The 21,728-nt window shown below is 41.8% G+C and overlaps 1 protein-coding gene across 1 annotated transcript in view; it reads left to right on the top strand.

Moving 5' to 3' along the window:
- The window catches only part of NUP214 (nucleoporin 214), a 37,463-nt gene that overhangs the window by 3,481 nt on the left and 12,254 nt on the right, over window positions 1–21,728 (top strand). Inside the window, exons 5-27 of the mRNA XM_057380063.1 lie at window positions 345–425; window positions 688–791; window positions 1,084–1,190; window positions 1,331–1,397; window positions 1,921–2,044; window positions 3,894–4,055; window positions 5,101–5,557; window positions 6,823–6,998; window positions 7,458–7,549; window positions 7,866–7,955; window positions 8,297–8,446; window positions 8,682–8,840; window positions 10,958–11,061; window positions 11,498–11,677; window positions 12,135–12,220; window positions 12,327–12,410; window positions 12,716–12,961; window positions 13,580–13,744; window positions 14,224–14,332; window positions 17,571–17,646; window positions 18,341–18,449; window positions 19,441–19,543; window positions 21,060–21,133. Of these exons, the coding sequence (XP_057236046.1) occupies window positions 345–425; window positions 688–791; window positions 1,084–1,190; window positions 1,331–1,397; window positions 1,921–2,044; window positions 3,894–4,055; window positions 5,101–5,557; window positions 6,823–6,998; window positions 7,458–7,549; window positions 7,866–7,955; window positions 8,297–8,446; window positions 8,682–8,840; window positions 10,958–11,061; window positions 11,498–11,677; window positions 12,135–12,220; window positions 12,327–12,410; window positions 12,716–12,961; window positions 13,580–13,744; window positions 14,224–14,332; window positions 17,571–17,646; window positions 18,341–18,449; window positions 19,441–19,543; window positions 21,060–21,133 (3,105 nt within the window). The remainder of the gene's footprint in view (window positions 1–344; window positions 426–687; window positions 792–1,083; window positions 1,191–1,330; window positions 1,398–1,920; window positions 2,045–3,893; window positions 4,056–5,100; window positions 5,558–6,822; window positions 6,999–7,457; window positions 7,550–7,865; window positions 7,956–8,296; window positions 8,447–8,681; window positions 8,841–10,957; window positions 11,062–11,497; window positions 11,678–12,134; window positions 12,221–12,326; window positions 12,411–12,715; window positions 12,962–13,579; window positions 13,745–14,223; window positions 14,333–17,570; window positions 17,647–18,340; window positions 18,450–19,440; window positions 19,544–21,059; window positions 21,134–21,728) is intronic.

Below are 21,728 nucleotides of genomic sequence, written 5' to 3' on the forward strand. Positions count from 1 at the left end.
GTGGTGCAGTATCTGCCTGTAAGTATTGCTGGTGTTAAGGCCTTGCGTCTCTTCTGTAGTTTGAGATATGATATATGATTTTGGTTTGGGGTTTTTTTCATTTGGTTGGTTGATTTTTATATCACAAACTACAGAATTTTGTTATRTGGCACAAGCACTTCATTAATATTCAAGTGTCTTAGGTCAATATTTRGTTTAGTTTAAGGTTTGCACAGGTCGCTGAAAAGTCATGATTTCAGAGTGGCCCATGATGAGTGTTAAAGAGTGGGTGACTTGCTCTAAACCATTTCTCTGGGCTTTCCACAAAACTTGCAGTTGTTTGTTGCCTTATCTGTGTATTTAAGAGTTGTTTTATTTGCAGAATCTTCAGGAGAAGAAAGTAATCCCTTGTCCTCCCTTTTATGACTCAGACAACCCYGTTAAAGGTACATCTTTTTATTACTTTTTAACTTGCTTTCTCTTTTAAAGTATTTTACTCSWTCTTCCCTCCTGTTGTCTTTAGTTRTAGTACCTGTTTAGCACTGGTTATGTAATTACAGTATATTTTTCTTGTGATTCCTAAGCCTGGTAGTTTAGGAGTTAGTTGCCATTTGTTTGTCATTTCCTTTAGTGTGCTGTGCACAGTTAAAACCAGCAAGGAGGTATTATTATAAAGTTCCTGGCTGAGGTATTTGCTTTTTCTTTCAGTTTTGGATGTACTGTGGATTGGCACATAYGTTTTCAGCATCGTGTATGCAGAGGCTGATGGGACACTGGAAATGTCTCCACAAGTGGTCATAGCCATATTGCCTGTAAGTGCCAACAATCACAACTTCACAAGCATTTGTTGCTTGTTCCTGATTTGTTTATTACAATGACAAGTTGCTTTTATTATTGATATTGGCATCAAGTGGAATTCAAGTTTGATACTGGTGTAAATCATAGGTTGGAGGTTGGGGGCATTGAGTGAGGAAGTAGAACCCCCCTGAAAATCAATATGTCAATGTTCTCTGCTGAGATCATTGTATCCTGATGCTGAAAAATTTCTGAGAGATTAATTGCTTTGTGCATTGAACGATAAATTATCAATGTTTGGCCTTACAGAAAAAGGAAGAAAAGCGACCAGAGAAGTTTGTGAATTTCATGGAGCCGTGCTATACGAGCTGCACTGAGAGACAGCATCATTACTTCCTCAATTTTGTGGAGGATTGGTGAGTGGCAGGAATTGTGGCAAGGCCTTTCCCTGGGTATGCATGTCTGAGTGTGCTTCGTAGACTGTGTTCCTCCTTTTTGTGGACCTTGCAGTGGACTGTCACGTTAAGTTTTAACCTGTTTGTGTCTATGCTTACAGGGATCTGGTTCTGGCAGCTTCAGCAGCTTCCACAGAAGTCAGCATTCTTTCCAGGCAAGGGGACCAGGTAATGTTTTTATTTCATTTGTGGAATATATTTAGGGTTATATTTGTGCAAATGTACACACTCTTCCCCCAAAATCTAAGTATAGCCTGTATAAGACCTGGAGTACAATGAGATGATGAATTTTTTCAGACATCCCAAAACTAATTAAGCTTCTAAATTGTACAGAATCTTAAAATAATTCTTAGATGAACAAGAGATATGTCTTCTGAACCAAGTACCAGAAGTCTGTTTTTCATTATTCACTTGGCAGTTTCAAAATCTCAAACTCAGTATAATAAAGTGATTGATGTGAGGTCGTTAGTTGAAGTTAAGCATTAAAAATGTCTGAGTTCTGACATGCAATTATAAATGAGAAGGCACACACAAATCTGTGAAGACCTGTGGTCTTTCTAGCATTTGTTAATCTGACAAATTTAAATAGATACTCTCTAGTTGGTGTTTCAACTGTTGTAGACTGGAATGCTGAAGAAGGCTGATTACAGGAAAGCAGTAGTCAATGTAATAATAATTTTACTTTTTGCAGAATTGGGAATTGTGGGTTTTGGAGGACTCCAGCAGAGCAGAACTTCCTGTGACAGATAAAAGTGATGACACACTGCCTGTTGGTGTTGCTGTAGACTACACCAGTAACATGCCCATTGTGATCAGTAAGTCTTGTTAGTCTTTCTTGTTGAGTAGTCCAAAAATCTCAGTATATTTGATATTTTTGAGGGGCAACTTGGTGCTCAGAGTTCTGGGAGATCTTTCTGAAAAGGAGATCAACACACCTCCTGCTGTTTTTACACCAAACTCACAGCAYGTGGCCTTACTTCTGTGTAAGGATTCAGTGGCAGTGTTCAATACAGTTCTTTCTTGGAGCTTTCAGCATCCTAGGGTACTACAYCAACAGACATGGCAAACAAAGCTCCTGAGTTACATCTCTGTTCCCCAGAACTGGGATTCTAGTGAGTTTAAAGGAGYCATGTTCTGACACTGGGGATTTTAGGCTGCCTCTGAGGTGTTCTTTATTCTTGTCACTTATGTCCTTTTGCAGAACTGTTTAGTATCAGGTACACTTGCTCAGATCTAAAGGAAAACTGGGTTGGTTTCAAAACCAGAAACACCAAAGATCGCTGATGTGAATGTGTAGGTTTTAATTCTGCATTAAAGCACAGGGTCTGTACTGCCTAAACCCTGCTGTGCTCTACATCTTCTCAGCTGCATTATTGCTGTACCTTCTGTGCTGCCTGAAGGCTCTTCAAAGTACCTTGTCAAAGGCTGAAGCTACATCTGAGCTATTGTGTTGTATCTTAGTGAATTCTGAGAGCTCTTCCTTGAAGCCCAGAGACAGATTGAAACAGAGATGCCTTCAGGCAGAGTGGAAGGTACTGCAGTCAGGAGTTCCTGAAGAGCACAGGAGGGTGCCAGTTAACTTTACCTGAAAGAAAACCTAYAGTAGGGAATTGAGGTCAAACTTTGTACTTGTATGCCAAATTGAATTTGAAGCCTTTTTCTCTGTTAATCTATACAGTTACTGGATTAAGGAATCTGTCAGGACAGATTTTTTAAAGCCTGTTTTRTGCTGCCTCAGTGTTTTTAGAAAGATTTTTTGGAGAAGCATTTTGCTAACACATTCTCTTTGTTTTGACACAAGGGTTTGGCTGCTCATTAATTGGCTTTGCAGTTCACAGCAAGTTTAGGTTGCAAAGAAAACCTGATTTTGTCCTGGATCTTGTTCCCATGTAGAAACTGCCCTTCCCTAGCAGACCCGACAGACAGAGAAACATGGCCATCCACTGCACTGCTTGACAAACAAGGCACCATGATTATAGCAGATTTTTTCTGCATTCTTGATTTGTTTGATTGTTTTTTTGGTGATTTTTTTTCTTTTTGTTTTTTTAATTAAGCACAATTAAACCATTATTGATTTTTTTTGAGGAATATAGGGAATGTTCTGTGGCTTTTAACAGTGCTGAAATTTTTGTACTGAAGCAGACTCACAAAGCAGCTGCATAAAAGACAAGTATTTTATATCAGTGATTCAGATCATGAGGATATTTGTTTGATGTTGGCTTTCTTTAAAGTTAAAAGGTTCCCATGTAGCAATTCTGTTTTGTACTTTATACACATGAATGTTAATGAGGTGACAAGACCCAATAGAATGTGGGGACTGCTGAAAGGAATTGAAGGAGGGAGCAGAGTAGCAGCTTCAAATCTGAACAAGCTTGGCACAGGAATTCATGGGTGAAGGTTGGGCTTTGTCATTCAGGAGATGACATTTGATTGTCAAAATAAGCCTTTTATGAAACRTGAAGTCAGGAACAGAAAGGAATACAAAAGGAGAAAGAAAGAGAGCTGAGCATTGATAGAGAAGCAAGGGAACAAAGATGCAAATGRAAGCAAGAAGGGAGAAATGTGGGAAATACTGTGCGAGGAAAATCACATGAAGGTGGCAATTCCAGTAGGAGCAGAATAGGAAGCTTTGACTGCAGGACTTACATGTGTGGTCTCTGGCAGGTGATGAGAAGATCCTTCCTCCAGCTCCAGTTCTGATCCTGCTCTCCACGGATGGTGTGCTCTGCCCATTTTACATGATCAACCAAAACCCAGGGGTCAAGTCACTTATTGTGACCCCGGAGCCGCTGCAGTTGGTSGGGGAGAGAGTTCCAAAGGCAGCAGGTAAGTGCTCCAGTGGGTTTGGATTTGTGGATCTCTGTCACACTGATCTGTCAGTTCAGCAGTCAGACACATATGTGGTCACAGAAAACACAGAAAACATTTTTTTTTTGTTTTATAATGATAATGAGGAGGAGTTCTTGGGTGTTTTGAGCTCCCAGGACTGTCTTTTGTGCATCAGTGTGAAATTATCTAGTCCTGGTCACAGAACCATTTAGTTTGGAAAAGACCTCTARRATCATCRAGTCTGAYCTTTRAACCTGTTTGTGGRMTCTCAAGCACTTTGCAGGCTGTGCATTTGRACTCTCCTGTRCAATCAGCCTTTGGAGAACAGGACYAAAGCACTTTTARGAGGCTCTTTGCCCAKCTTTGAGTATGGCCTGCACMATTCTGAGAGGTGATGGTTTTCYTCCATAGWTTTGCCATAGRAGGTCMTATGARCTAAGGTGTTTGGCTGCAGCAAAATCCTATTAAATAAAATCCTATTTAAAGCTTTCTGCAGCACTATGAAAATTACGTCAGCAGATGAAGAGGAGTAGTTTTGGTTGAGTTATAGATGTTTAGCCCTGTGTAGTGTGATATAGGCAGATAAGATGATTGTTTTGCTTGTCTGCATGCATGGAGGAGTAATTGCAAATGCACCATTTTCTTCCCTGTGCCCAAATTTCCTTCTCCTTCCTGAGCCAGAATGCTGTTGTTTGGCAGCCTGCCTCCCTGCAGTGCTGGCTAACTTATGTGCTGACTGCCTGTTTTATTTGAGATGGCAGGAACCTCATCAAAATCAATGGAGGAAGGTGAAGCTTTTTCACAGCAAACTGCAGACAACATTAATCTGGACAGATTGTTGTATTGATCATGACTTTGTACCGTTTCTGTATCACTTGCTGGGYTGGGGACTGCAAACCCAGCTTTGCCATTTCTCTTCCTCACTGTCCAGTGAGAGCAGCAGTGCTGAGCTGTCCCCATCAAACAGATTTGGCCTTGCAGTATCTCGTGTCACTTGTCAGTGTCAAATGAGCCCCCTCCTTTCCCATTTGTCTTTCTGCAGGAAGTGCTGCCACAACTCCAACCACTCCTCCAACTTCTCTAAAGCCTGACACAGTACCGGCTGTTGCTCCCACTGTGCCCACCTCCAGTCAGCCTCCAGCAGGGAGTGGAGCAGCTGCTTTTTCCTTCATGCCTTCAGCTGTGAAGATTCCTGTTTCCACGGGCGGTGATCCCCCACCATATTCCTTTGCCAGCAATGCCTCCCAGCAAGCCCAGACTCCTGCTCTGACTGGAGCAGCAACGTTCTCCTTCTCCTCTGCTTCTTCCAAGGCATCCATGACTCCTGCTTCTGTAGCCACCACTACAACAGCTGCTGCCACCTCCTTTTCTTTTGGATCCATGAACTTTAAACCAGCTGCAGACAGCTCGTCTGGGCCATCACTCACCACAGCCCCTGCTGCACAGAAATCATCTTTTGCACCTTCAGCTTCTTCAGTCAAAGTGAACCTCAATGAGAAGTAAATAGCTACTCACAATACTGAATGCAGGGGCTGGATACTTGTTAAGTTGTTGCAGGCATGGATAATGTGTGGTAGTTCTGGAGATGGTGTCTGAATTTTTGCCTTCACGGCTGTTCCCCATGTTCCCAAGAAAGCACTGGGGAAGCCCCTCTGTAYTCAAGACTGTCTTGGCTGTGAAAACCCTCAATGCTTCCCATGCCAGAGATTGTGTTTATGGGCATGGTACTAGTCTAGGCCAAAAATTAGAGCCTGATAAATTGCCAGAGATTTAGAGTTTTTTTAATATCCTTGCTTAATAGGCATCAAACAGTGATTCCATGMTTTGTTTGATGCAAATCATGGGTAAGGACTGGTTTAGTGGGGTGGTGCTAGCACAAGTTTCTCTGATTTTGTTGAAGGTTCCTTACCCCCCAGCCTGAGAGGAAGCTGGAGCCACAGCTGCTGGGTTGCTTTGCTACTCTGTGTTCAGCAGAGAAGGTGCCAGACCTTTTGATTCTGTTCTTAAATGGATACTTGCTCACTGAGCGCCGGATCTGGAATCTTCAAAGCTTGTTCACACCAAGTGAAAAAAGCTAATATTGATTAGAAACTATGCAAAATGGGTTTGAGTGAGCGTTCTCAGATGTCGTATACCTACTCTTTCCTCCAGCTCCTGAGACTTGCTCTCTATTTTTAGAAAAAGTGGTTTAAAACACAGAGCTGTGTTAATTGGAGCTGCTTTTTAAGGAGAAGAACTTTCATGTAAATGCATCATAGAAATTTCTGATGGTTCAAATGATTATTTTTTAATTAGAAAAATCTTTACTACACCAGGATTTGATGGGAACTCTTAGGGATTTTTATGTTTTGTGTATAAAGCAAATGATACACCARTGAATTGGCTGAATATTTAAATTGGCTGCCTTGAGGAGCTGAGTTTGCAAATGAATAGAAATCCGTATTTTCTTGCAGAATTTCTGTTTGAGCCTTGCTGTGAGGATGACACTGAAGGGCAGCTCAGATTTGTTATAGTTGGGCCAAAATGATGGGGTGCATTTGAAGCAGGGTAGTACATTSTGCTGGAGCTTTTGCTCCTGGTGGATCTAAGATAAAAGTCTTTGTTGTTCCATGTATTCAGAAATTGCCCTGAATAGCTCCTTCCCACTGTCTCCAGAAGTGTAATTTTGTATCTGGAACTGGAGTTGTGATCCCAGGGGATGCTCATTCATTTATTCATTTGCTCATTCATTTATTCATTCATTCATTCATTCATTCTGCTGCAGGTTCAGTGCTGTAGACACCGCTTCTCCCACCAGCAGCAGTGGTCAAGGCACTTCCACAATGTTTTCCTTCTCAACTGGTTCCAAAACTGCTCCTGGAGGTTCTCTAAGCCAGTCCACGCCCCTCACAGCCCCTCCTACCACACCATTGAAGACTTCATCCCCTGTGCCCACCACAGGTAGGAGTCTGATCCATATTGTTGGGAATAATGCATTATAAACAACGTTTAGAAAGTTGTAGGACATAGTGAGCTTCATTTGGCATCTTTCTTGTTTTTCCTGCTGCTTTTCCTGCTGCAGAAGCCCTCTTGATTGGTACACCATTCCATTTGTGTTCTTTATTCCTCAGAGAGCCATATGTGAAATAATTATATTCAGCTGCTTAAGTTCACACAGAAGTTCTGGCATTTTCAGTGCTCTGATTGTGAATGTTTCTGGGCAAATCAATACCTCACYTTCCATTTGCATTGACTAGAGTTCAATGTAATCACAGAAAAGTTGGATGAGGAAGGTGTGTTCGTGCATTGGGGTCTATASCACCACTGCTTTTGGATTTGACAGAGGTGATGTTATTTCTGATCACAGCCTGTTTTCTCAAGCTTTGTGTAAGTTCATAAATTACTGTTCTTAAATTCCAGTGGCACGTCCTGCTCAAAATACTCCTTCAGCTTCCTTGGTACAGAAGACTCCCAAAATCACCCCATCAGCAGCAAAGCCAAGCTCTACCCAGGTAACAGGAGCCTGACTAGATTCTTTGGAGGGTGAATGTTTTGCATAGGCCATGAATTGCTTGGAGTTCCTTGGACTGAACTAGTGTTCTTAGGTCAAAGCATTAGCTCACTTTTGACTTTGAARTAGTAGCAAATCTCTGGTTCTAAAACAATGTTCTCTGCATGTCTTTAGAGAGCTGTATGTTGTTATAATCAGAGTGTCTGGTGTCTGATTAGAATTTGTAACATCGGGCCTTTTTTGACATTCTAATCTCCCTGTTGCAACGGATATATCCTTAATATTGGTTTTGGTTTTGTCTTTTTTTTCCCCCCCAGGGCAAATCAGCACTCCCCAGCACCACTTTAGAGAAACAGACCCACCAGTGGAAGGAGTCGGACCCTGTCATAGCAGGAATCAGAGAGGAGGTGAGATTTTCAAGCACTTTTCTTTGTAACACCACACAGGCAGTTCAGTTCAGCTGTGTTCTAATGCTGTCTATAAATAGTGTAGAAATAAGAATGGAAATTTTTCCTAAGATAGCCAGCCTGGTTTGTAGCTGATATTTGTGTGTCCTGTCCAGTCATCTTCAGTTACTGTGCTGAGAAAATGGAGTATTCTTTCCTTTTACTGTTCAAGAATTTCCTGCTTTTGCTGCAAAGTGCCAGGTGTTTGTGGTGTAGTTGAAGCATGATCCAAGAGCTGTGACATTTGTTGCAGACCCTGCTGTGTTTTCAGTGGCTACCCTTTGTTCTGCTTGACTTTGCAGATTGCACATTTTCAAAAGGAGATGGAGGAGTTGAAGGCCAGAACTTCCAAAGCCTGTTTCCAGGTTGGGACTCCAGAAGAAATGAAAATGTTGCGAACGGAGTCGGATGATCTTCACACCTTTCTGCTGGAAATTAAAGAGACAACAGAGGTGAGCAGAGCATCTTCAAACTGTGAGCCAGCAGTGACTGTTCCTCACCTGATGTTCCTCCTTAACCTGCTACAGCTGTACTGATGGAGATGGAACATCTGACTGCTGCATTAATGAGAGGGTGGCATTTGCCTTTGTGCTTTCAGGCAGATGCCTGCAAAAGCCCTTGTGCTAGGGATGGCAATGGAAAATGTGACTTTGAACCTTGTCCCATCTGTTCTATTTCTCTTTGCAGTCACTTCATGGAGATATCAGTATTTTGAAGACGACCTTGCTGGAGGGATTTGCAGGGGTRGAAGAGGCTAAAGAACAGAATGAACAGAATCGTAGCTCGGGGTATTTACACTTGCTCTATAAGAAACCTTTGGATCCCAAGAGTGAAGCACAGCTTCAGGTATTAATCATGGCAGTCAGCTTCTGATAGAGAGTTTTAAATAAAACTGCTTGCAGTGCCCAGCATTGTTCTGCCCAAAGTTTTTGCTGTTTCATCATAGTCTGATTAAAGTGTGATAAGCTTTGTTTTCCATGAATTTGCAAGAGATGCTGAATATCCTCTCCTAAAGCTCCTCTCTGTTGTTGCATTTGCAGTGATGATTCAAAACTCCTGCTGAAGGGATGTAGTTCACCTGAGATCCAAGTCTATTCTAATCTTAGGATGTGACTCTTGACATCCTGTTCCCTCTCAGCCTGTAGTGTTTGCTCAGGGATTTCAGTTAAAAGAATGTTGGGTTTTTTCTACACTTTATAGAAGAGTTCTTGGAATTATTTTTATCTTCAGCAAGTGCCTTATGGAACAATTTGATGATTTATTATGACTTACAGAATTGTGTGGTTAATTTCATGGATGGTGGAGCATAAAGCTTAATGATATTCTGAAAGCTGGGGCACAAAGGAAAATAACCAGCAGTACATAAAGAGGCTTTCAAAGACAAGAAARAAAGAAGGGGTGAAGCACTTTTTGTTACAGCTCTGGTGATGAAGGCTATTCAACCCTAAGMAAAATAGAGTGAATGTGTCCTACAAATGATACTTGGTCTTTTATACACTGATAAGTTCCCCTCAAGAGGTTTGACTGGCAGGCTGAAGGCATAATTGAATGTCAGCTTTGTGGCAGTAGRTATCAAGACCATGCGTGCAGTTATTAGAAATCAGCTGATACAAAGTAATTTCTTTTAGGTCTCATCTCTAATCTTCACCTGGATTCTGTTGATTGATTTACAGTCTTAATTGCATGGCTGCTTTGATGTCCAGCATGTCTCTGACATTTAAAGCTTATGCTTGTGAGTTCAGAGAGATGATGAAGTATGTGTTGTACTGTGTAGAGAAATGACCATGAGGAAAGAATAATGCAGTGGGAGAGAAGTGGAAGTGGATTGGAAYGGAAGGAGAGAACTTTTGGGTCAACTTTGCTTTGAGAAAGCTCTGCTTTGACTCTTAAATTTTACTCAGTCTACATCATCCCCATTCTCCTGGGTGAAAAAAGCCAGCAGAGTCAGCATTGTGTCTTAGTTTTCCATGAAGTTTTCAAGACCCTGAGTCTGATGTCTGGCTATATTGATTTTGTATCCACAAGTTGCTGCAATGTAGGTGCTGGAGAGAGCAGACCTGGGCTTGGCAGTGGTTAACACTTTGCTTTCAGGTTGGGGATGTCCCACTAGAATTTCAATCTATGTCTTGAAAGCATTTGCAGTGGAATTCGTCCCAAGCGGTGTTTCTTTACTGCTTCATTGTATTTAGATGAGCATTCTGTTGAGGTGGGAACTGCAGTTGGTTTCAGCTCATTTCCATTTTACAAGGTTGGGGTTCAATCTGTGGCCATGCCATGCCAGGCAGGAGGGATCATCAATGAGACTGAGCTCTGGGTGTGTTTAGGGAGCAGAGCTTGGGGCCTGAGGTCTCTGGCTTTGCTGCTACAGTTGTGCAGCTATGTAGTTGTGGATAAGTCTCTTTACTCTTGTCCCTGCTTTTTATTTATTTTTTTTTCCTACCTATAAGAGTCAAGTGAATTCCTTGCCTTCATGTGGGAGGTGTGAGCATTTGTGAGTGCTTTCGTGAATCATAGTCTGTGAATGCTGATATTCTAGAGCTGTGTGAGTAGCCTGCAAAGCTTTGATCACTTATAATTGTTAGAAGTTTCAGTGTTGTAAGATGGGAGCAAATGACTCATGTTCTGGAAGTGTCATTTGAAATAAGGATTGTTTTGTATAATGCCTGATGTTTGTAAAATCCTTTTTGTAAAGACCTGGCAGTTTTTTTCAAATATTGTGGGCGGTATTATTTTTACTTGAGAGCTGGGATAAAATGTCCAGATCAAACTCTGTGTGTGCCCCATTGATTGTTACGTAAATTGTCACCATGTTGGGTTCTGTTGTGCTGATAAAACTTTCCAGGCAGAAATATGGGGAAGTCCTGCATGGCTTGATTTGAGTGAGCCCAAAGATTCTTCAGCTTCCTGAACTGAAACTGAGATTTCTGCAGTGAATTAAAAACTCATTTTACTTTGCRTGGCAGGAAATCCGACGCTTGCACCAGTATGTGAAGTTTGCTGTTCAGGACGTGAATGACGTTCTGGATTTGGAGTGGGATMGACACCTGGAACAGAAGAGAAAGCAGAAGTAAGTAATTGACCTTTTCCTTGTTTTTTCCATCTTTTTCAAGAGCTCTGGGAGTAAAACTTGTCTAAGACACTTAACAGGAGCCATAGGTTCAGACTCTCTGGCTTCATACATGTTACAAGCTTTTTGTATCTATGTACAGTGTAAATAGTGCTTATAGAACAAAATGGTAAATTTTGTAGAAATTCATTCATGGCAGCTAATGAAACCTTTCTAACAGATAAAAAAAACATCTTGAAGCAAATGAGCTAAATGAATAAACTGGCAGCATATCCAGAGGAGAAATATGTTTTTGAGATGAACTGAACTGCATTGGTGTTTGTCCTCCTTGAGTTTCAGTAGCCAGAACTACTAAAGCATTGGTGTTTGTTTGCCTGCATATGACCCAGATACAGAGAATGGTCCTTATCCCTGTCTCTTGATCTGATTTCTGCAGGCGTCTGATAGTCCCCGAGCGAGAGACTTTRTTCAACACCCTGGCAAATAACCGGGAAATCATCAACCAGCAGAGGAAGAGACTGAACCACCTGGTGAACAGCCTGCAGCAGCTCCGCCTCTACAACCAGACCTCTCAATGGAGTGTCCCCAGTGAYACATCTCTAAACAGTGCTCAGAGGTATGTGAAATGCAAATTCCTCCTCCTCTCTTCCCTCCAGCAACGTGCAAAGATGCATCGTCCAGAGAATGATGTTTTGTGGGTATGGTATGGGAGGACAGGATATCCTAAAAATTATACTRAACCATGTCCAGATAATACAGAGGCTCATTGTTTATATTCTGGGACACAGTGATGCTTAGCAGAAATTTCCCTTGAAAGTTAATGGGTTTTATACTAAATGAGATAATAGAGGCRCTGGGGTGAGGTACTGCTGGTTGTCTGACTTCATGGGAAGAAGTGAATGGCTCTTGAAGTTTCCAAAATAGTTCAAAATGCATCACACMGTATCTAGAGGAGGCAATTGTTCTTACAGATATACCAGTGGTTCTTCTGGCTGCTTTGGCCCAATTTTGTTCCTGCTTTGGTTGGTTTCTTTCTGCTGATGGTGTTTTTTCACTGCTCTGCCTTGTCCCAGTTTTGACAGCGACCTTGAAAGCCTGCGCAATGATTTGATGAAAACTACTTTGAAATCACAAGCCAAACCTCTGCCTAAAGCACCTGGTAATTTATCCTTTGTTCCTGGCATTCACACCATAAATGTGAATTGTTTCTTTTTTTTTTGAGATGCTGTTTGACTGTAGACTAATAACTGTCTTCCATTTTCCAGCTAAGTTATCCCCTGTGAAGCAGGCACAGTTGAGAAATTTCCTAGCCAAGAGGAAAACTCCACCAATTAGGTCTACAGCTCCAGGTAAACTTTTAGTTACCATAGAAGTCTGAAATGTCTTCTAGGAGGGTGACTTACCTGCTGTGGCACTGAGACCTGAAATTAGCTTTTGACTTCTCTACTTCTCCTTTCCTATTTCCCCATCTGCTATCAGTTAGAATTGCCTCTGGTTGGAGGCTGATTTCCAAGCATTAAAGCAGTCAAATCCTATCAATGCAGGATTAAAAGAAGCCAATAGGAGAGCATCCTAAACCAGGGTGCATTTGTCATGGCTGTAACACTGGATGGTTCCCTCAACTTAATACTGAATTTTGGTTTTGATATTGCAGCAAGTTTGTCCCGATCTGCCTTCTTGTCCACGAGATATTATGAAGATTTGGATGAAGTCAGCTCAACATCCTCAGTTTCCCAGTCACTGGAGAATGATGATTCCCAAGCAGTGGACCAGGAAGAAGAGGCTGCCCCAGTYCAAGTCCCTCGTCATGCTCCTGTGGTCCGAACTCCCTCTATCCAGCCGGGTTTGATGGCTCAGTCTCCGTCCTTTGGGAAACAGCATCTCTCCCTGGGTACTTTGTGTGAGTTGTGCTTGCAGTGTCTCTTCTCTTCACAATGTGTTCTTTAACCACTGTATCAATTGTCAGTGCCAGGCCCTGGAAAATGAGATTGCAGGGTACAGATTTACATTGCCAAGTTCCCAGGAGCAGTAGCCTCGTGAACTTGAGCTAAATTCTTTGACTGTGATTTTGTGACAGCCTGGTCCTTTCAGATTGTGTTGACCTAAAATATTTCCCAAAGATGAAGAAAGTGAAATATCACTGCATTTGGTTATGTGGCCAAGGTTAGGAGTTCTGAGCCCAGCAAGTCTCAGTAAGAACTGCATTTGCATACACATAGTTTTCCTTGTGCAGGAGAGGTTTCTTTAATCTCTGCAGCCAGAGAGAAAAGTGAGGTGTCAGCAAAAGTGTCTGTAACAGCAAACTGAAGGTCCTCTAATGCACTGAAATGACATCTATTGAGCCTTACTGAATTCCTTGGGATATACAAGGGACAGATTGTGTTGATTGTTTGAATGGCCTRCACATCAATCCTGTCAGGAAGAAGCTGTGTACTGAGAGGAACTGCAAAGACTTTCAAAGACTCCCTGATTTGTAGTGAAACACTGAGCTAATACTTCTGTTAATTTGTTTTTATAGTGCCTACATCTTCAAACAGAATCATCCCACAAGGGGCAGACAGTACAATGCTTGCAACAAAGACTGTGAAACACGGAGCCCCTGCTCCCACTGTCACTGTTCCAGCACCACAAGCAGCTGCTGCTGCAGCTCTGCAGAGGCAGATGGCTGCTAATCAGTCCCCAGGTAAAAGGATGGCTAATTGYCCAAGTGATCTCTGAGCAGATGAATGTGGCTTTCACAGGGATTTAGTGCTCTCAAAGGAGGAGATCATTAAACAAAATGTGGCATGCATCTGTAGTTGTTGCACCTCTGAGTTACCCAGTGTTCCTTTGTCTTCCTTTTCCCTGTAAGTTGCTAGTGCAAAATATGTGAGAAATTCCCATTTCTGTTACAATGTRGGTAAGAGAGAGTTGATAAGAAAAATTAGATCGGTCAGCAAACAACAAAAAATGTACCAACTGTATGGATTGCTGCCCATTTTTTTTTTTTTGTCCTTAATGAATTCTGAGGTTCCAAATGTTTTGGATACAGTATATATGTTATAGAATCTTGGGTCGATCTTTTTGGAGTTATTCAGGCTATATTGAATGAAATTAAATGCTTCATATGGAGATTGTCTTTACATCTTTCTTTTTTCCCACTCTTATTTTTTTCCCTTAAAGCTGTAAGCACCTCCTTGACCGAATCAACTCTGAAGAACGTTCCTCAGGTGGTGAATGTTCGAGAACTCAAGTCTGGTTCTTTGACTCCAGTAGTCCCTGCAGTAATAGGGTGAGTGAGGGAGGGCTGCCCTCCGTTCTGGTGGCCTTTGGTAGCATTTGCACTGGAGCACATCTGCCAGTGGGGAGCAGTAGCAGCATTTTACAGATATGGCTGTAAGGCCTGAAGTGGGTGGATTTACTGAAGAGTATTGGTTTGTGGATTGAAAGAAAGAAAGATCTTCTTTCCAGGTCATTCAAGGATTTGCTAATGGCTTGTTCTGAACAAATGATGACACCAGTATTAACCTCCTTCTCCATTTGTCTGTGAAAAGCATTTTAGTTCATCCTCTCCTTCTGGGATTCAGTGGTTTTACTGCTAATAGGAAATTTGGACCTGGTACCTCTCCAGTCACTACCTCTGTTCTACCTCTTCCAGTGAGGGAAGTGCAGCTCTCTGTCACTGAGTGTGGTCTGTGACTTTAGGCTGTCCAGATGTTTTCCTTCTACTTCGTCATCCTTCACAGAGAAAACCTCTGGAGTTATGCCTTCTGTCTGTTCCCAGATTGACCCCCTGAGGGAGGGGAAGCTGTGCTYTGGCTTTTCTGGAAACTTGTCTCAAATGTTTTGACATCAGAATTTTGACTGAAGGCCTGGGTGTCACTTAGGGGCCTCTCTGGAACACTGTCAAGCTGCAAGGCTCTTCCTCATGAGTAAACGATGAATGTTGACTTGTGGTTTTTAACCTTGAATTTGTTACCATTTCTTGTGAGTTGGCTGTAACACTTGGCTTCTCTACTCTGCTTCCTGCAGACAACAACCAGCTCAGCTCATTCCAGAGATTTCTCTCTTATCACCAGGCTCTGTCACCRGCCTAGGACGAGGCCTTTTCCCTGTCATAATGACCTTGAAACTGTCTTTGCTTGAAGTTCTGCTGTTGCTTAAGACCAGAGCAGTGCATGGCCAGTTCTGGGCTGGGGAGGCAAGGGCACTACTGAAAAGTCTGTGCAAAGTTGCACTTACTGCATAAAGAGGGATAAATTCACCAGGTATCTCTGATTACAAGCTCATATGGAGTTGCAAATGCTTTATCCATGTATCTCTGAGCTGTGCAGCTCCTGGAACAATTCCTGTTGTTACATCACGACTGGCTTTCACACATTTGTGCGTGCTCTTCACTGTCAAAGAAAAAAGGTGAAATTCCTTTGATGCAGCTTTTCAAAAAGGGAACACTCTCACAGTGGTGGTACTCAGCTGCTGACCTTGACATTTATTTCATGGTTTCTTTTGCATTTTAATTGARAAACAGTTTGGGCACTTTTTGCTATTTTCTTTCTTCCTAAAAGTGATAAACTGGAATGGGGAAGGGAATTGTTACATCTTTTGAAAGTCAAATTTGTAGACAGCTGTACTTGGGAACTTTTTGGCTACAAATAGTATTGTGACCAGGAAGAGTTTTCCAGCCTCTGTTTCTTCAGAACTATGATGAAAAACGTAGAAAGTACTGACTGTGCATAGAGAAGGTTGTGAATGGGCAATATGTAATGAGATTAGTTTTCACTTGAACTGTAGTTAAAGACCTGTTTTACTTTCAGGTAGTTTTAGACTGGCAGTATTGATTGATCTCTCTAATTTATAGAGCACCAGCTGGCTTGATATCTTGGAGGCTTTCTGCAGTCTTACTTTATAGCTGACCTCATAAAAATGTACTTTCTAAAAATTCTGCCCAAATGAACCGTGCTTGCCAGTCAGATTCAGCACTGAAATGAAGAGCATTCACCCAGCAAAGTTAATTCACCAGTTTTTGCTACTTCAKACATCCTGGCTCCCTTCTGCTGCCACAGCACACTCTTCGGTTGTTAAGCAGGAATGATTTTTCAGTTGTTATCAGTTGTTCAGTGGCCTGTGATTGGGTTTGTTGGTGGTCCCAGTCTAGTTACTAATATATTGTTTTCAGTGCACAAAAAGTCTTCTTTCCAGAACTGGAAGTCAAGCCCAGCATTTTCACAGTACTGTCAAGTGATCTTGTGATCAAGTCCCACCCTCTCCTGAATTTCAGACCTTCTGTTGTTTTCTTTGTTCAGTGTAAACTTGAAATGTACAGCTGCACCATCCCAACACCAGCCTTTTCCTGTGTTAGTCTTGAAATTTTCATTGTTTGCTTTACTTCTGCTTTGGGCAGAGGGCAAATCCAGGGCATGCAGTGTAGAGRGAGCACTCATTGCTGGAAGGAAGGACTTTCTAGTAAAGCAAAACTGTTTAAGGCACAAAACCAGAGCCAAGACTRAATGGCCATGCACAAGTTTCATGCATGTGTCCTCTTCCTTTGGGATATGGTAGAAATTTCCTGTGAATTGGCTGGCAGTTGACCAAGCAGTAAATGCAGTTTGGGAGTCCTCATGCTTTAGGAGACAGACAGCTTTGGATGCCACATTTGCTCACTGTCTGGGATTTGCAGCCCCAGCCAGAGATTGGTTTTATTGCTTTAGGGAACTTCTGGCCTGAGTCAAATGGAGAGAACCTGCCTGGGTRAGAAAGCTGGGCTTTGTCACCAAGAGAATGCAATCATGGTTGAATTTAAGATTCTGAAATCTTCTAGTATTGGCAACCTGGTGGACCACAGACTTGAGGAAATGCTAGGACTGGTTGGCTCCTCCCAAATTACAATGATTTGGTGTGTTAAAGGCCCACAGTGCCAAGTCAGATGCTGCACCCCACGAAATGCTGCTGTTCAGCACCAATTGTCTGGTGTTTTTTGTTTCRTGGCCAAAATTACCAAACCTATAAYGTAGAATACAGGTTAATTTGATTGTGTTTCTTGCCATGACTCTGTCAATGTYTATAATACWCTTCAAAGACAGCAAATGCTCCCTCCACCCACTCCCAACTTTGTCTCCTTACACAGCATTTCTAAGCATTGCATATACGTGTCTGGACTCCACGTTATAAAGGAAGCTGCTTAAATTTGTTATCCACTAGGCATAAAATTGTAATCCCCTTACCTGCTGATTTTTCATCAACTCCCTGTAAAATAGAAAKCCCTGACTCTCTTCAGAGACAAGAGTGTCTGGAGAAGACTTGATGGTTTAAGTCTAGAGGTTTAAACACATTTACAGACTTCCTTTGTTAAATGTGGCTGATTCATTTAAGAGGTTTATTCTCTAATCAGATTTGTTCGTTTGGAGTTGYGTGTGGAATCTTTAGTAGTGGCTGTTGTTCAAGGCTTCTGGGAGCTGTGCTTTTTGAGAGGAGAGGAAATCCTCTTTCAGACTTTCAGTTATTCATATAATTGTTTAATTTTTCTTTTTAAGATCGTCTGTTCCTCACTCTGCAGCCCAGGCAGTCCATCARGTTTTGGCAACTGTTGCTACAAATCAAGCTAAACAGGTATCTTGATAYAGAATCCTTCCCCTGTGGAATACGGAACCTGGGCATGCTCAGCACAGTTGGGGTTTTAATTGTTGRTGAACAGATCAGTTTAAAATTGCTTTTCACAGCTTGCCCTGCATTCTTGGCACACCATTTCTTTATCTGTGACCTCGACAGTGTGATGCTGGACATACCTATGTTATGTCTTGCCTTTTCTCACTTCTGAAGACATGCAGCTTTCTAAGGGCCCCAGCCTTGCTGCAGTGAGGGTTGCAGCTAACAGCAAAGGAAGCTGTATTAGGTAGATACACCTAAATTTCACACAAAAAAAAAGTGAAAGGCAATCAAGGGAGAGAGAGTAGTTTACTTATACTGTTATTCTACTGAAAGCATTGCTTAGTGGTTGACAAGCTGCTGGGTTTTATATCTATACATCAAAAAAGCCACATCAATGCAGCAGTCTGTCCCCTGGAATCATTGAGCTGCTGCCCATGGAGACTTGCTGACCTGTTGAAAAGGTTGAGGATTGACCCTGTGTTTAAGTTTCAAGACATAATGGACCCAAGATTGCAGAGCTCTTCTAAGTGYTTCAGCCACCTTCCTCTATTTTGTTCTGAAGTCACTGCATGACACTGATAATACCCAACCAATGTCAGAAGGACCTTTGTTAATGGACAGACTGCACTGACCTGAAGTGGTGTTGTGTTTTTAGACCCCTCTGGCAAGCTCCATGAAGGGCCAGACTCCACCTTCCTCCGTGTGTGCACCCTCCCCTATGGCATCCACAGCTGGGCCAACATCATCTGGCARCAAGATCTCAGGTAAGTTGTTTGCAGTGGGGGTGGAAATAATGGGGATGTCTCTTGTCATGTGTYAGGGTGGCCAATCCAGAGAATGAGGATACTGAGGAAAAAGGRTTTTACTCCATTCAGAGGTTGCTATGCCAATCTTGAGGGAGAGAATTTGAAAAAMCAAAGTACAGAAGGGCAGGAGAGTGGTATTCTATACTCCCTGTGTTTTGTCTGCTCCTGCATCCAGAATTCAGTGACACAATTCCTTGTTCAGAGTGGGGTCAGGACTGGTAACCCYTATCAGAAAATGCTGAAAGCACATCTTTCCACAAGGCTGCTGTGGTTTGACAGCAAATTAAAGGCAGCTCTTTTGTTTTCAAAACATGGAAATCATGCTGGTTTTAAATATGTTAAATGTGCTGATTTGATTTTTAGACMCACAGTGTTATAGGAGTTCCTGAACAAGCTTGAAGTGAACTAATTCCTGTGCAGGATCTGTTGAGTGTTGACCTGTACGAGCAACTTCAGAGCCAGTTGAGACACAGTGATGAGTCTCACAGAGTTGGGAAACTTCTAAAGAAATGAATGCTCAGTTTACAACTTAACAAGGAAAGAAAAAGCATTAGGGGAAGGAAGCAATTGATTTTTAATGTGTATGAGATAATAATGCCTGCATTGGACATGGTTTTATAAGCCTCTTGCATAAATGTCTGAAATCCATCTCTGTTGGTCTTTTGCCTTTAATCCGTGGATGTAGGTTGCCTCTTAGCCAGGGGTAAGAAGCAGTAAAAATAGCTAGGAATCATATTTGACTTGGCAAGTGCTTCTTAAATTTTGGTTTATTGAAAATGTCAGCTCCTGAATTTGATAGCACTTCCTTTTTATTTGAAATTGATTAAATTACAGACTGTGTGTGAGCTAATCCTTTCTTTTCTGATAGATGGATGACAGGGTGCTTTTTTTATTTTTTAACTTGTAAATACATTTTAAAAGTATATTTATTTGTTCTTGTAACTTACAGGACAAGGGACAGTAAAAACAGTTACAGCTGTTTCTTCTACAGTGACATCAGTACAAGCAACRACTTCACAGCTTAACAAAGCATTCTCGTTTTCTTCTACGGGGTCTGTATGAACACTAAGATTTCTTTGTAGTTGCCATTAAATACGAGTATGGGCTGTTACAGCAGGTGTTGCCTGCAGGCTGTGTCATTCTGTAAAATGGCACCTGCAGATGTTARATTGGGAGGGTACCAGAGTTCTTTGAAGGCCTTGTTTGTGGAAGCCTGAGTGAGGTCTGAAGKTCTATGAGACTTTGACACAATATCATGTTGCTTTGGGATTTTTCAGTGTGTAACTAATCAAGAGCAAAGAATGACTGGCTTGCTTTTGGGATTTGTAGTGTACAACAAGTTCTCATTTAGGACTTGAAAAATGTATTGATGGTCACACTTGCTGAATTACTTACTTATTTGAATACAGTAGAACAAATTTTGTGTTTTGGCTTGAAAAGCAGTCAGTTCATGAAGGTGACAAGAGGGGCCCCAAGCCATCTGGTGGCATCTGTTACATAACAATAACACAGAGGAAGGCACATGTTACAAACATACAGTTACTCTGAAATCTCTCTTTTGGAATGTTAYTTCAGGGATGGTAAAAATATTTCTTGGATCATATCTTATGTTTAGGGTARAGGGATAATTCCTTAGTAATGATGGTTTGAAGTTCTGCGTGTTTATTGGCSTGACACTCAAGTGAATTGGGAGTGGGCAACGCTAAGTATTTCAGAACACATGTACTTTCAAATGGCTGGTTTCTTTCACTCTTACCCATCTCTCTGCATGTTTTTTAAGTGGATGCTACTCAWATGCCTTGCTGGGCTCCTCAGAGGGCTGAAAGAGTCCTTTTGAGTGATGGAAATTCAGATTCAAAAAGCAAACAACCCTGCCTTTGTCCCATATGCWGTCCCTCTCTGTGTAAACCATATGCTTGATACAGTGTGGTTGTCAGTGATGTCTTAGTTCCATGGCCTGACTTCTGTATCAGCAGCTGGTCTTTGAGAATCAGAGAAAGCTTAAAAAGCCTCRGGGAAGGAAGATCTCTGCAAGACTCATTATGAAAGATCACAGTATTTTTGCAAGASAAAATATTTTTAGTCTTAAAATATTCATGAAAACTTTTCATTTCTGTCTTGCTATGATTGATTCCTTTTTGGTGGATGATAGTATCCACTTATTCCCTTCTCCACATGCACTGACTCTTCTCTTTTAGCTCTTGCAAACTCTAGTTGCCCTTGTGATTTCTCCTCTCACCAATCTCCCCACATCCATCAGGTTTTGGTGCATGGTCTTGAGTGGCAGAGCTGCATGGGGATGAAATACACAGCAGAAAGGGAAGGACATGGGAGGATGAAGGGTGGTCAAAAGAGCTTTAAACTCTGACCCTCTTTAACCCTCTAGAAGCCTTTTCAGAGGAAACAAATGGAGCACAGTGTGCTTCTCTCTTCCTGTTTAGTCCTTGGACAAACTGCCCGGGTGCCTGGTTTTGTGCAAGTCTGTTCATGAGTTGTGCTCTTCATATGGTTGGAAGCTTTAACACTTTGAGCTAAGTCATTCTTTCCCTTTCTCGTCTTTCCTCCTAGGTCTGTATTTAATTTTAGTGGAGTCACATCAGCTGCTTCATCACAGACGCTGCCCAGCCTCACTCCCTCACAAGGTTAGTTTGGGAGAGTGTGCAAACAGCATCTCTTCCCTCTTAACAGAATGTTTCATCTTCCTAATTCATGTGGTTCTTGTTCTGTGTTGCAGTTCTATTACTGAAATTGCAATAACATTTCATACATATGCCCTGTAATACACAGAAATCTGGGCCACCTGCCTTTCAATTAAGAATAAGGAAARTATTTGTTGCCAACAATATTTAGGAGGCGCTCGTTTATGAAAAGGRTGACATCTGTAGTCATTTCCTCATGCCTTTAATCTGTAGATTTAAAGTTGCTGAGGTGGACTGACAGAACTGTCATCCAGGAAGCGTTTAGTAATCAGTGGGAAATGCTTGGAATGGCTTTGCTTCTAAAATTGAAGTGACAATACATAGRCTGCCTTTCCATCTCATAGATAGATCCCATTTGCCCAGTCTGGTAAAAGGGAACTGAGAAAATCTGCTTTATAATACAGAGTCTTTCTCTAGTTTTTCAAAGCTGAAAACAGGCTGCTTRAAAACAGGCTGATGGTCTGTAAATAACTGAATTTATAAAGAAAGATTTTAGCCAAGTAAGAAGGGGTGAAAGTGGTGTCAATAGCAAATTATC

This window comes from Malurus melanocephalus, unplaced genomic scaffold (assembly GCF_030028575.1).
Source record: "Malurus melanocephalus ecotype Western Australia unplaced genomic scaffold, MMel_1.1 scaffold_435, whole genome shotgun sequence".
Taxonomy (NCBI): domain Eukaryota; kingdom Metazoa; phylum Chordata; class Aves; order Passeriformes; family Maluridae; genus Malurus; species Malurus melanocephalus.